Consider the following 15012-nt stretch of genomic DNA (forward strand, 5'->3'; position numbering starts at 1 on the left):
TCCATTAAGATATAGTGTATTTATCTGCTATTATTTTTAATAATGCTATTTTTTTTTAATTTAACTGTTAACTTAGTTATTTATTAATTTATTTAACAATAAAACAATGAAAACTTTGTTTTCAAAATTTCTACAAAATGTGCCTTTTTCAAGTTTTGAGAAGGGCATTCTGTCGAAACAGCTGTGGTGATAAGATATGATAATAAATTTTGTGGACGTTTTGAAAACAAAGTTTTCAGTGTTTTATTGTTACATAAAATGAATTTTAATCAAGTAGGTAACAGTTGAATCAATAACTTATTCATTACTGGCTTGAAATTGGTTTAGATGACTTCAATTTGTGGTTTTTTGTTATTACTTATTAGATTTCTTATTATTTGCATATCATATTTGATATCTTGGTAGATATAGTTTGGCAACTTTTCTGTTTTATCTGGTTCATCATGGTCTATTCCTTTTTTTTTCTAATTGTCTAAATGTGCTGCTTCTCATCACCCATCTCCACTGACTAGTACTTAGAATTAGATACATGGCAATAATCTTTTGAGAATAATAATAAGTAATTTTTTGATTTTGTACATTTTTAGATACTTATTGGAATTATCATATTATTCTTAGCTAGGCTACAGTTTGGTATTCTTTCAGGATCTTTTCTTATTTAGAGATTTTGTAAAAAAATCTACAACATAACTTTTCAATACAAACATCCACTCCATGGTTAAAGTTTAATTAATTATATACTGTTATTTCTTTCACATTTAAGTAAGTGATTGTTTCTGATATCAAAGGTGCCTGGAACTTTTCTGTTCTTTTTAATTGACTTATTAGTGGCATGGGACATATCAGAAGCTTTTAGTAATTTCACTCACACATATGATTCTTATAATTCTGCATTATTAAGCAACAGTTTCTTCAAAATATGTTACTTGGATAGATAGGTTCTTATAGTCAATAACAAAGAAGTAATAAAGAAGGCATAATATGATATATAAATGATTACAACAATAAAAACATTAAAATTAACAAGTCAAATAGTTTGACTTGAAACTGTAGTATAAAGTATCAAGAAAAACATAATGGAGGTTCCAGATAGAACAAAAAAACAAATGTAACATATTAGTAGCAAAAATGGTATACTGGAGAAAATTGTGTTGGCTGACAAAATTGAAGAAAACATCACAATATATTAAAAGAATTTATGTCTAGTATGACTTTGGATTGGATTATATAGAAGAAAAAACTTCAGTCTTAATAGATCAAAGAATAGACGAATTAAATGCTAGGTATAATATAATGGTTTCATGGGAGAAAAAAAGTTCCAAAACGATCTTACACATTATATGTAGATAATATGCAAAAAATAATTATTGGTGATATGGTGAAATGATTGAAAAATCTTGTAAACATACTGTAAAAACACTTACCCATATTGGTATAATATCTTTATTATAATTGAACATGTCGCTCCCTATTCTTTTAATCGTTCTGGATGTTGTATCAAAGTAACTATTACCTACAATTCCATGAGTTTCTGTATATAATCCTGTGGCAATAGAGTGATGATTGGGGAATGTTTTCGTTGGAAACACGTTTATTAAATAATCAGCATAAGTTCCAACTTTTTTCAATCTCTCCATATTCGGAACCAATTTTGTTTCAAAAAAGTTATATCTGAACGCATCATAGGAAACAATTATTAGTATTGGATGACGCGATACTGAATATACCATGTGTAGTAAGGAACATATTACAGTAATTTTGAATATCATTCCCAATTTCTATATATTAAGTATACACTACGTATTTATTTGAACTGGCTACCCTCTGATGTCTATCTACTTTTCGTTTTGATTTTTAGTTGACACAACAATCGCAATGACAGATACGTCAGTGTCATGTTTGACAGAAAGATAAATCTATTAAAAGAGAAAGAAGAACTTTTATGAAAGGATATCTATCCCTATATTTTTAATTTGAAGGAAAGAAAATACATTATTGAAAATAATAAAATAATATATAGTTTTAGTTACAGTTTTATATAGATTTCCATGAATAATTAAATATACCAAAAACAGGTATATTTTTTGTTTTATAACAAATTACTTCCTAATCATTTAGCTTCGAGTTTTAACGTCGTCAGTACTTAACGGTTTTTCTTAATTATATTTTCCAGATTTTTATTTCAACATTTAGTACCTCTGATTGCAAGACTGTTTCCGTTTTTTCTGATATTTTCGAAATGTTGCCGAAGCCAACGATCTCTTATTTTTTTTATCTTCCTGTTTCTGTGTTTAGTCATGAAAAAAGACGTCATATTCTTCGCATCGTCACCAACCTACTTAAACGACATTCAAGAGATTTTATGTACATACCTACCTATCATTTAATTAGCAACAAATGTTTTATCTAACAGTGCAAATCAAAGTAGATGCCATACTCAGCATGTTGAACAGAACAAATAAGGCCATTCATTTAAAACATCTTTTATATTTTATTCATCTGATATACATATATCTGATTCCTAGAAAAGTAAAGGAGAGTGTAATTATTAGGTACAGCTTATCTAAAGTCTGTCACCCCTGAGATATCTACTAATCCTTGCAACCAAGAGATTTTCCGTAAATACGATTTTGCTACTCACAGACGACAGGAACGATCACGTCCAATTGAGAATAAGGAGAATTGTCAACATGTGAAAGATACATCGCCATGTTTTCTGATGCCTATTTAGCTCTTGAAGACATAACGCCGTTGCTATCTTGCAGTGGAATACGAAAAACTGTCTCAAATCAAAACACATATTAGGGTCTGTAGGTACAATCAATGACCGGTACCCAATAGGTTAGGTTAGGTATTATATGAGTGGGCGCTTTAGCACCCCTCCACTCGACCTAAGAGGTCTATTGTGGCTTATCCCTAGGTTAAAATTGTCCCTTCAGCCCAGCCTTTTTAATGAAATCTATTATGAACTTAGGTGACACTTGTACAAAGTCATAGGGCTCGAGTAGGTAATGCTCAAATGTATTGAGGCGTATTCTAGTTAGCCCTCAGACAGTTACACAGAACGTGTTCCGCCATCTCATCAGCCTGACAGAAACTGCAATTTGCACTTCCTGCCGGTCCGATTTTGTTCATGTGCCCCTTGAGGCGACAGTATCCTGTTAGAGAGATCTACGACAATGCGCAGACCACTCCTATTCGTATCTAATAGATCTTTAAATCTCTTCTTCGAAGGTTCACGTATAAAAGCTTTCTGACTATTTAAGTCCCAGTTGTTTTTACCATTTTACCAGTGGTTATGTTTTATCATCCAGACTAAACTTACTTTATTACTTTTTCCGATCCGAATCATATTTTGATCACAGTTTCAAACTAACTCAGTTTGATTCCAGCGCCTTTAATGTCGCCTGGCTACCAGAAATACTTTTTATAGATTTGTCCATGCAGTTCCTTGTGATTAGTTCCTATAGGCATATTTTTATAGCATATATTCTTAGACTTTCACTAAGGCTTAGTCTTGGTTTCCCTCCGTATACCCCAGCCCCAATTCCTTAATCAGTTTCAGAGCCGTCTGTCTACCAAGACTGATCTGCCATTATGAGACTCGTTTTACTCGACTTCCATTTGTCCCTGACTGGAAAGAGGACGATAAACCGCTTTTTGAAATTATATTTAGGTTGCATTGCATCTGTTACTATTTCCAGCTCTGGGTGTTTTTTAATTATCTCTCCAGATTTGATTCCGGTATCATTTTGCCCTGCTTCCTGATATCTTATTTGCTTCTGTATGCCCTGACCTTGGCCTCCCTTTCTATGCATATATGTAATGGATGAAGTCCAAGCATGACCGCCATGGAGGCGGTTGGGGTAGTCGACATCGCTCCTTTTACGATTAAGCATGTTTGTAGAAGCTTATTCAGCTTCTCGTTGATGGTCTTTTGTTGGTATTTAGACCACCCTATTAGTGCGCCATACGTAATCATAGGTCTCACTACCGTCATATATAGCCAGTTTATCTGTTTGAGTTTCAAACCCCATATTTTCCCACTTATCTTTCGACATGTCCAAAGGGAAAGCTTTGCTATGCTGGTTATTCTTACCAAATGGGCGTATAAGCCGCTTATCTAGAATTAATCCTAGATATTTGACCTCATTCCCCTCTTCGACGTTATCTAGGTTTCGTCTCCTTGTTAAACTGACTACTATTGTTATACTAGGATTGACTTATCATTTTTCCCTGTCGCACCATCTACTAAGGATATTAAATGTTAGTTAAAGTGTGCTGGATACCACAATACCATATTTTCCTCTTATCATAATATCATCCGCATAGACCTACTGTCGTGTTATCGAAGAGGGGTTACAAATAATAGTCCTTACTTCACATAAACATCAGTTTATTCTCAACCCTAAAAACATACATCCATGCCCAAGCTTCGGCAACCTTCACATGACATGTCTAACCCCCGTCATCCGTGTTGCCTAACTCCGGCACCTATATCTTAAACTAGGCTAACAACACATCTCCCTTTTTTTATATAAAAGATCCCTGTGTCACTGATGATCTTATACCTAAACTAACTTAAACTACTACAAACATAATCTGTTAAATGAACCGGTTTCTTCACAAGTCTTTTTGGCCTGCTAGGCTTTACGCACTCAAAGTCCGATACACTATCAGTGTCACTATCACTTTTATCCTGACCCGATGGAGGTAAAACATGATTTCCACTTTGTTCGATTTTGTCCGGAAATACACTGGGTTCCCCCCTACTACTTTCCTCCATAATTTTACCCTGTATGTCACCATTGCTTTGATTAGAGCAAGGCATTAGCTTTGTGTTACTAGAAATTGGCGGAACATAATCATTTGAGGATTCTGGTTGGGTGCTCAATACAGGGAAACAGTAGGGTGCATGAATCAAATGCCATCTATTTCTTCTAAATTTCCCAGTTTCAGTTTCAATTATATAGGACCTGGGTTCCTGACAGATCGCAACAACTTGCCCATATTTCCTGATATCAACCACCCACACAGAATCACCAACCTTAAGAGGATCTAAATCCTTGGCATTGTGTCGCTTATTGTAGTTTTTCACTTGTTTATCCTTTATTTCGTTCTTTTTATTTTCAGTGTTTAGTTCTTTTGAAAAGTTTAATAAGCTTGGAAGCTGGGGCAAGTTAGATCTTAATTTTCTATTCATTAATAATTCAGAAGGTGAAACACCACATTCGAGGGGTGTACATCTGTATGCTAACAATGCCAAACTTAGGTCATCTTTTTTATTTTTCTGAATTAATCTTTTTGCAATTTGTACAGTGCGTTCCACTCCACCGTTGCTCTGTGGCCAGTGTGGACTGCTCGTCTTATGAACAAAATTATATTCTTTTGAAAACTTTATAAATGTTGATGAAAATTGAGTACCACAGTCGGATCTAACTTCCTCTGGGATACCATAACGAGAGAAAATATCTTTAAGTTTAGGAATAATGGCATCTTCTGTCATATTGGTTAAAGTAAAAATTTCAAACCAATGTGAAAAGTAGTCAGTGGCAATCAAGTACCACTTATCATAACATTTAAACAAATCAACCCCCAGTTTTTGCCACGGCCTTTGTACAGTATTGTCTTTATGAAATGTTTCTCTATGATTTACTCTGTGTTCAACACATTGGGGACAATGTGTGACTAGGTTATTAATCTGGGATGACAAACCCAGCCACCAAACGCTCTGTTTGGCACGATCTCGACATTTTACAATTCCCATGTGGCCTGTATGAATAAATTCCAACACCTTGAGTTGAAGACTCTTAGGAATGATTATGCGAGACCCTTTTAAAAGTAATTGTTCCGAATAGGAAATTTCATATCTATATTGATAGTATGGCAACAATTCAAATGGCAATTTAGATCTTTCAGGCCAAGAAGACAAAGAATATTCTTTTAGTTTTTTACAAATATATTCATTTTCTTGTTCTGTTTTTATTAAATTCAAAAAATAATCTTTAATTGGTAAATTATGAATAATTGACTGCACATATGCTGCAGTTTCTGCAGTTAGTTCTTTATTAGCTAACGTATCTGTTTGTAAGGGGGCCCGACCTAAAGTATCTGCTACAATTAAATTTTTTCCGGGCGTGTAGATTACAGTATACTTGTATCGCATTAAGCGCATTCGAAATCTTTGCAAACGTGGCGTTAACTCATCTAAATTTTTAGTTTGCAGAATTTGTAGTAAAGGTTTATGGTCTGTTTCAAAAATTAGGTTAGGAACTCCTGAAATAAAATCGTAAAAATATTCTGCTGCCCAGGTAAGTGCAAGAGCTTCTTTCTCAATCTGAGCATATCGTGTTTCAGCTGAGTTCAGAAGCCTAGATGTAAAAGCCACTATTTCCCGAGTATGATCTACATTTTCTTGAAATAGACATGCACCTATACCAAAACAACTTGAGTCTGCACTAACAATTATGGTTTTATTAGCATCAAAAAACGCTAGATTTGGAGGGCTCTCTAACTTTTGTTTTAAAGTGCTGAAAGCTTTATCTTGTGCTGGACCCCACAAAAAGTTAATATTTTTTTTTAGTAAATGTGTTAATGGTTCAAGAATCTCAGATTTATTATGAATGTATTTTGCAGCAAAATTAATCATACCCAGCCATCTTAACAGCTCAGTCTTATTTTTTGGTTCAGGAAAATCACGGATAGCTTTAACCCTATCTGGATCAATTAATATCCCTTGCTCAGAGACCATATGACCCAAGTATTTAGCTGTTTTTGTTGCATAGAGCATTTGTTTTTATTTAGTGTAATACCTTCCTTATGAAGTTTTGTTAGGACTGTGTTCAAAATATTGCCATGTTCCTCTATTGTCCTTGCATGAATAAGAATGTCATCTATATGGACAACACAGCCTTCAATGCCAGTTAAGATTTTTGAAAATCTCATAGTAAAATACTCTGGGGCACAAGATATACCAAATGGAAGCCTTTTGAAGAAAAATCTGCCAAAAGGTGTTATAAAAGTTGTTAACAACTGACTTTCCTTATTCAATTTTATTTGGTAAAACCCACTTGTGGTATCCAATTTTGAGAAGAATTTAGACCCTTTCAACTGTGCTAGTGTATGAGATATTTTCCCGAGAGGAAAATGTGACCGTAACACGTTTTCATTAAGTTTAGTATAGTCACCACAAAGCCGTACACAATCTCCCTTGTCCACACAAACAATTGGGCTGACCCAAGAAGTAGGATCTTCAATGGGTTCAATTATCCCTAATTTTAGCAATCTATCAATTTCAATTCTTAATTTTGGTAACAGAGGTAAAGGAACAGTTCTGGGAACGCTCTGTACATAAGGTTTAGCATCTGGCTTAATTCTAATTGACATTTCTATTTTAAATTCACCTATATCACTAAAAATACCAGGAAATGTTTTAGCAACAGACTCTAAATTAAATTTTGAAAACATATTAGTACTCTTAGATTGATTACAATGAACAACATTGCAACTGATTTGATTTACCTGTTTAAGCTTACATTTAGAAAAATTTAGAACATTAAACCTAATGATTGACTCTCTGCTTAATATAGGTTGTCTCAACTTCCTAATACAATATATTGTTTCATCATTTGTAAAACCGTCATAAGTAAATTTTATATGTAGCTTACCCACTGTGTCTAATTTATGATCGTCCGCTGCACCAATTGCATCACATGCCACAATTTTACCCATATATTCTGGAGGTAATTTTTCATAGGGAAAACAGTTAACATCTGCTCCTGTATCCACAAAAAAAGGTACCTTAAATTTGTCATCCAATAAGATGTCTACATACCAACGATCCTTCTTGTCTAGGTACACTTGGCCAATAAAGGAATCTGTATGTACCACTTGATTTACTGAATCCCTTCCTTCGTCGTCTGTACTACTGCTACTGGTGGACCTTGAACACTTAACAGCTCTGACAGCTTTCTTCCTGCACATCACACTCCAATGACCTCTACGTGAACAAGATCTGCATTCAGAGAACTTGGCTGGACATTTCTCCCTATTTTTACATGTAGGTATGCCACAGTATCCACATCTGTAACCTTCCTTAACTTTCTCATGAGTTGTTTCTTGTTTAGCAAAACTCTTACCTTGATGTCTTTTATCACTACGCTCCCTGTAGTCCTGTTTAACTGCACTAACTGACTGCTCCTGTCTCATAATTCTATTTTGACTATCTTGAAGTTCAGCTTGGCGTGCTATTTGTATTGCCTTCTCTAGTGTCAAACCATCATTTAGTTGCATTCTTTCGCTCACCTTTTTATCAGCTATTCCGATAACAATCCTGTCACGAATTAACTCATCTTTAAGAGCTCCATAGCTACAGTGCTCTGCAAGAGTATGTAGGCTTGAAATAAAGTTTCCCACAGGTTCTCCTGGCCTTTGTACCCTTGAATTAAATTGAAATCTCTCAAAGATTGTATTTCTTCGGGGAATAAAATGATTGTCGAAAATCTGCATTACGTCTTGAAAGGATGCATTCTCCCCTGGTTGATTTTGAAGTAAAATATCTTCTGCTTCATTTCCCATTAAATACAACAAAAGGTCTAGTTTATCCTTGTCAGATTTTTGTCCAAATTCACTTACAGACATATATCTCTCTACTGTTTTCTTCCATTGGTGTCATGTCTGGGGCTGTGTAAAATCAAATTCGCTTGGAGCCGAAATGTTCGCAAACACTTCTTTATTTATTTGGATAGGTGCATCCATTTTAAGGATTTTAGGTCCCCTCTGATTTATAGGTTATGCATAAGATTTGCACTGCTGTCACGTTCGATCACTCTTTGCTTGTTTAATGTTAACAAAACAAATCACCAGCTGCCACCATGTCGTGTTATCGAAGAGGGGTTACAAATAATAGTCCTTACTTCACATAAACATCAGTTTATTCTCAACCCTAAAAACATACATCCATGCCCAAGCTTCGGCAACCTTCACATGACATGTCTAACCCCCGTCATCCGTGTTGCCTAACTCCGGCACCTATATCTTAAACTAGGCTAACAACACACCTACACTTCTCTGTGCGTCGAGGAACGAAACCAAGTTATTCACCAGGAGTGACCACAGTAGGGAAAAAAGAACTCCCTCTGTGAACACCCCTTAGTCGTTTTGGCTAGAATCTCCTCTCCTTGTAGATCGGTTAGAATCAGTCTATTTCCCAGCATTGATTTGACTGGGCGATAAAAAAGGACGTAGCAGAAATGTATAAAAAGTAAGCTGTAAAAAAATATCTCCGGATCTACTCAAAAAGAAATTTTCTCCGTGATTTTAGAAAAATAAAGTAAAAAAGGAAATATTTTCGGATAATGATTTTTCCGAACACAAAAACCATTCAGTAAAGAAAGCTAGTAGATAAAATTGGTAGAAAAATAGACAATACTCAGAAGACAACAAGTGTGAAAAATAGATAAGATGTTGCCAATATCACATATTATGTGGCATTACGATATCATCTTTAGTTGAAACAAAAGTGACATTTTTTAGAATTTTTTTAATACATTAAATCTGAAATTCAAAGAAATATATCCTTAATACCAAAAATGTTATTTTATTGCTTAATATAATAGATTTTTATTTCGAAATCTAAAATCTTTAGATAGATCTTAGATATTTAGATCTAAGATTTTTCTCTTCCATAATATAAGTCCTAGACAAATGGGTACGATATTAGAACACTGTTTTTTAATAAGGCGATCCACAGTTTCTTTTGAAAAAAATATTCTGGACGTATAGTACCCGTTTTAAAAAGTAGAGCTTCAATAAATGCACCTTCATAACGATAATATTTAGCTGAATAAATAAGACCACAAATCTATGTACCTAAAGTTTAGTGTTATAACTAGGTATATTAATTTGGTAGTTAACTAGGTATATTTGGCTAAAAAGCATATATTTTAGTCTGTGAATTTTTGACGATGCTTCAATAAAAACTATTAGTTTGAAATGATATATTCCAGAAAGAATTTCAAGAAATGCAACATGACTTATTTGTATATAGTATTATAATATAGTACCTAATCTAATTTGAATATGAAATTTTCAAATCTTTGAATTAAAAAAAAATCCAACGTTTTATAATTGCGATTATCAGTTTCACTAGTTTTTATTTCCTATTTATGAGATTTACTAATTTTTTTTACAACGGTTACTCCCGTTAGGGAGTCAATCAAAATTAAAATATGACGCCGCAATAATAAAGAATTTATTTAAAATTTTTAGTTAGTTAGACTAGCAGCATTTAAACTTAAATGCCGCTAGTAAACGATGCAAATCATACACATTGTATATAAGACTTATGTGTAATAGAGCTTAGGTGGTTGCTTTCAGATCTTGACCAGAAGCGGAAGTGATCAATAGCGCGTGCGATAAATACTTATTTCACCTAATCTTATCACAACTTATGTTATCATTATTGAAAATAATACGGGAACAAGCAATATAACTAATCGTGATTATCAACACAAAGATAGTATATTATATATATATATATATATATATATATATATATATATATATATATAAATATATATATATATATATATAATATATATTATATATATAATATATATATTATATATATAATATATATATTATATATATATATATACACATGGTCGACCATATAATAACAACTGCAGCTGCTATTCAGAACTCAATGGCCACCTCAAGATACGAACATGAAAGTATCAAGATTCAGCTACATCAGCAACTAACCACTACTTTTCACAATCCTGTCAAACTACGTGGAGACAACATTAGAAGCCATAAGTATCATTTAAAAATCTTTTTATATAAAGCTATGCAATATTTGCTTTGTTTGATTTTAATTTAATATTAAAATTTCAATTTTATATTTTATTTATATAGAATAAATATGATTAGTTAGTTTATTTGTCTGAGCCTTATTTCTAATTTATATCTAACTTATTTTTTAGATTTACTTCCAAAATAAGACGTTCTCACACCTGAGGGACTGAGGGCCACACAATTGGCTCCCAAAGAAAATTTAATTTTATTATTGATTATTTAATTTAATTATTTTTAATTATTAATATTTAATTATTTTTAATAAGACTTTTATTGTTCTACATTGGCTCCCAACTTTCGGAGATAGTTATATTGTTACACATTGGCGCACAAAATTTTTAATTAATTTTGATTTAGTTTTTGATTTTTAATTAATGGTCAAAATTAAACTAAATAAGGGAAAAAAATTGTAGAAACCGGTGGAGATAAGGATTTTTAAATACCTTTTAATGAGCATTCAAAAATAGCCAGTTTTTCGAAAATCGCCATTGATATCATAGTTATATAACTGGTACCTTTTCCTGAAAATCTCAAATTTCATAAAAATTTAGGAAAGGTAGTTCTATACTATATGTATACAACACTCTCTTCTTATCGAATTTTTTGGCCTGGGCCTTTAACTATTTTTTTAACCGCCTGAAAATTGAGCTTTGAGCTATTTTTATCCTATGTTTGAAGAGCTATATTTTTGACCCTAGTGAATTTTAACGATTTGAACTCAAAATGTCTCAAAATGTATTAGTAAATTAAACTCAATTTAGTAGATTAGAAGATACAGTTGTTTAAAAATGGTCAGTTTTTCGTATTTTTTATCATTTGTAAACTGATAGTACTTTTCTCTGACAATCTCAAACTGCATAAAAGTTTAGGCTTGTTTTCTTTTTTCTTCTCATGGCGCCGTCTCCTTTCGAAGGTTGGCGATCCAAATAGTAATTGTAGTTTTGGAAACTGCTGCGCGAAAGATTTCTGCGGATGGCGGTCGAACCATCTCCTCAGGTCTTTCAGCCACGAGTTCTGGCGTCTTCCTACTGATCTTTTGCCATGTACATTTTCTTCCAGTATAACTTAAAGTAATTCGTATCTTTCGCCTCTCAACACATGACCCAAGTATTGCATTTTCCTCTCTTTGATTGTTCTTAGTAATTCTTTTTGTTTACACATGCGACGAAGTACCTCAACATTAGTAACTCTTTGTACCCATGGAATTCCTAGCATTCGTCTGTATATATATATCTCAAAGGCATCTATTCTTTTTTCTATTTCAGAGTCCATTGTCCAACTTTCACAGTCATACAGTAAGACAAACAAAACGTAATATCTGATCATTCGGATTCTAAGCTGCAATCTAAGGCCTGATCTTGTAAAAAATGTTTTCATGCTCATGAATGCTTTCCTTGCTTGTTCAATTCTTGATAGAATTTCTTTTTTTGGATTACACTGACTATTGACATATGCTCCCAAATATTTTATGGAATTTACTTGGTCTATTATTTGACCCATGGCATACACATGTACGTTTATTGGTGTCTTTAAAAATACTAAAGTTTTAGTTTTGGAAACGTTTAGATGTTAACCGAACATTTCGTTGTGATAAACTACCGAATTTATTATATTTTGTAGTTCTTGTGCGTTGCTTGCTATTAAGACGGTATCATCAGCATATCTGATGTTGTCTATGCTGATTCCGTTAATCTTAATTCCGCCTTGAACCTCGTCTAATGCTTCTCTGAATATAGACTACAAATACAAATTAAACAGTAGCGATGATAAGACGCAACCCTGTCTCACTCCTCGTCGGATTTGTATATCTTCGGATGTTGTGTGCTCTATTTCAATTGTTGCAGTTTGGTGCCAGTATCGTTCTGAGATAATTCGCAAGTCTTGTTCGTCAGCTCCAGTTGTTCTCAGAATTTAGATCATCTTTTGATGGTTAACGCAGTCAAATGATTTTCGATATTCAATAACACATGCATATACATCTACATTCATGTCTATGCATAGATGCGTTAACACATTTAAAGCAAAAAGAGCCTCTCGTGTTCCCAATCCGTTTCGAAATCCGAATTGAGTGTCACTCACCTGGAACTCGCACTTCTTGTAAATTCGTGTTTGGATAATTCTGAGAAAAGTTTTTAAGGACATGAGACATCAAGCTTAATTCGATAATCATCGCATTGTGAGGAATTTGTTTTTTTTTGGTAATGCTATGAATGTTGATTTTAGCCCGTCTGTTGGTATTTTACCTGTGTCATATATCTTATTGAATAGTGCTGTTATTAAGTCTAGGCTTTTACTTTCGTTATTTGCAATTAGTTTTAGTATTTCAACATTGATATTGTCTGGACCGGTGGCTTTTCTATCTTTCTGAGACTTTACTGCGTGGACCACTTCTTCTTTGGTGGATAGTGGAGAACAAGGTCTATCGTCGCCAAAAAGAGTTTGTATGTATTCTTTCCATCTCTCTAGTTTGTCTTTCGTACCCATAATTATTTCGTTTTTTAATATTGTTGCTTGTCTCTTTTTGTGTCTACCTGTCATTTCTTTTACTTTTTTATCAATATTAAAGGTATCGTATTTTTCCTGAAGTTGTTCGATTTCTAGGCATTCCGTTGACATTCAGTTTTCTTTCGCCTCCCTGCACTTTTTTCTAATGATTTTGTTGATTCGCTTGTATTCTGTTGGGCTTGTTTTATGTTTTCGTTTTACGTCCATGAGGTCTATGATCTCTTGCGTTATCCATTCTTGTTTTTTGTTGTGTTTTATGAACCCGATATCTTCTTCTTGTATCTTTGTTATTTGTGCTTTTAGACCAGTCCCTGTTACTTTAATGTCTGTCTGTACCAAGTTTTTGATTGTTTTTATTTCTTAATCAAGCTTGATACTTATTTCTTTTTTCTGTTCAGAGTTCTTCAGTTGTGAGATGTCTATTTTTCTTGTCACTGTTTTCTTTTTGACTTTGAGAAATCTTTTTAATCTAAAATCCATTATAACTGGATTGTGGTTGCTATGTATATCAGCTCCAGGGTATGTTTTCGTAGATTGTATGTACTTTTTAAAGGTGGTATTGGGCAAAATGAAGTCAATTTGATTTCTAACAATTCCGTCTTTTCTGTCTGCGGGTGATTTCCATGTGTATAGCCTTCCTTGTTTTCTTTAAAGTAGGTATATTACAATATCTTTCTTTTTAAATCAGTAATCGGGAGTTTCGTAGTGGAAGATCGTGTACAAATTCGTTATAAAGTCAATTACTGAGAAATCACTAGAATATAATAGACCAGCATTTCTGTGTCTGATTGACCTAACGAAAGCTTTTGGCAGCGTAAGACGCAAACATGTAATCCACCTTCTGTATAATAGAGAAGTTCACCTAAATATTATAAAAACTATCGAAAACATCTACCCAAACAACAAAATGGAAGTCAGAATAGATAGACAACTTACAGAACCTATAGAAATAGGCAGCAGAATACGACAAGGGGGATCATTGAGCCCCATGTTGTTCAATTTAATCATGGACGAAATCATCAAAAGCGTTAACAAAGGAAGAGGATACAAAATGGGAAACAAAGAAATAAAAACACTCTGTTAAGCAGACGACGAAATATTGATAGCCTAAGATAAAGATAGTCTGTAAAGACTGATTCTGTCCACAGATTTAACATAAGAGCAAAAGAATTTAATATGACAATCTCATCTCAGAAAACTAAAACCAGTAGTCAGCAAACAACCAATCAGGTGTAAAATAGAAATTGATAGCATCAGTATTGAACAACTAGCCGAAATAAAATACCTACGAATTACACTGTCTAGCTAGTGGGACCTGTACAAATTAGTGAAAAGATTGTGTTACTATGAAAAGATTGTGTATGGGTCTGTTATACTCCCAACCCTTTTCTAAAAGTTGTATCAGCGTGAATAGTTGATCTATTGTTGATCTGTTTGCCCTAAAACCGGCTTGGTATTCGCCTAGGACATTTTGAGCATAAGGGATTAGTCTACCAATAATGATGTTTGAGAGGGTTTTATATGCCGTGTTTAGGAATGAAATTCCTTTATAATTCGCGCGTTTTGTTTTGTTCCCTTTTTTGTGGATGGGCACTATTATGTTTTCCTTCCATTGTGCTGGTATCCTGTCTTCTAACCATATTTGCGTTA

At 33.5% G+C, this 15012-nt stretch overlaps 1 protein-coding gene across 2 annotated transcripts in view; it reads right to left on the reverse strand.

Annotated features, from left to right (window-relative positions):
* The window catches only part of LOC140437061 (bis(5'-adenosyl)-triphosphatase enpp4-like), a 71003-nt gene extending 69144 nt beyond the window's left edge, over positions 1 to 1859 (reverse strand). For both annotated transcript variants that reach the window (XM_072526309.1, XM_072526308.1), the window contains exon 1: positions 1425 to 1859. In XM_072526309.1, the coding sequence (XP_072382410.1) occupies positions 1425 to 1769 (345 nt within the window). In that variant the 5' untranslated portion in view covers positions 1770 to 1859. The remainder of the gene's footprint in view (positions 1 to 1424) is intronic.
* Positions 1860 to 15012: the final 13153 nt, after the last annotated feature.

The sequence above is a fragment of the Diabrotica undecimpunctata genome, chromosome 3 (genome assembly GCF_040954645.1).
Source record: "Diabrotica undecimpunctata isolate CICGRU chromosome 3, icDiaUnde3, whole genome shotgun sequence".
Taxonomy (NCBI): domain Eukaryota; kingdom Metazoa; phylum Arthropoda; class Insecta; order Coleoptera; family Chrysomelidae; genus Diabrotica; species Diabrotica undecimpunctata.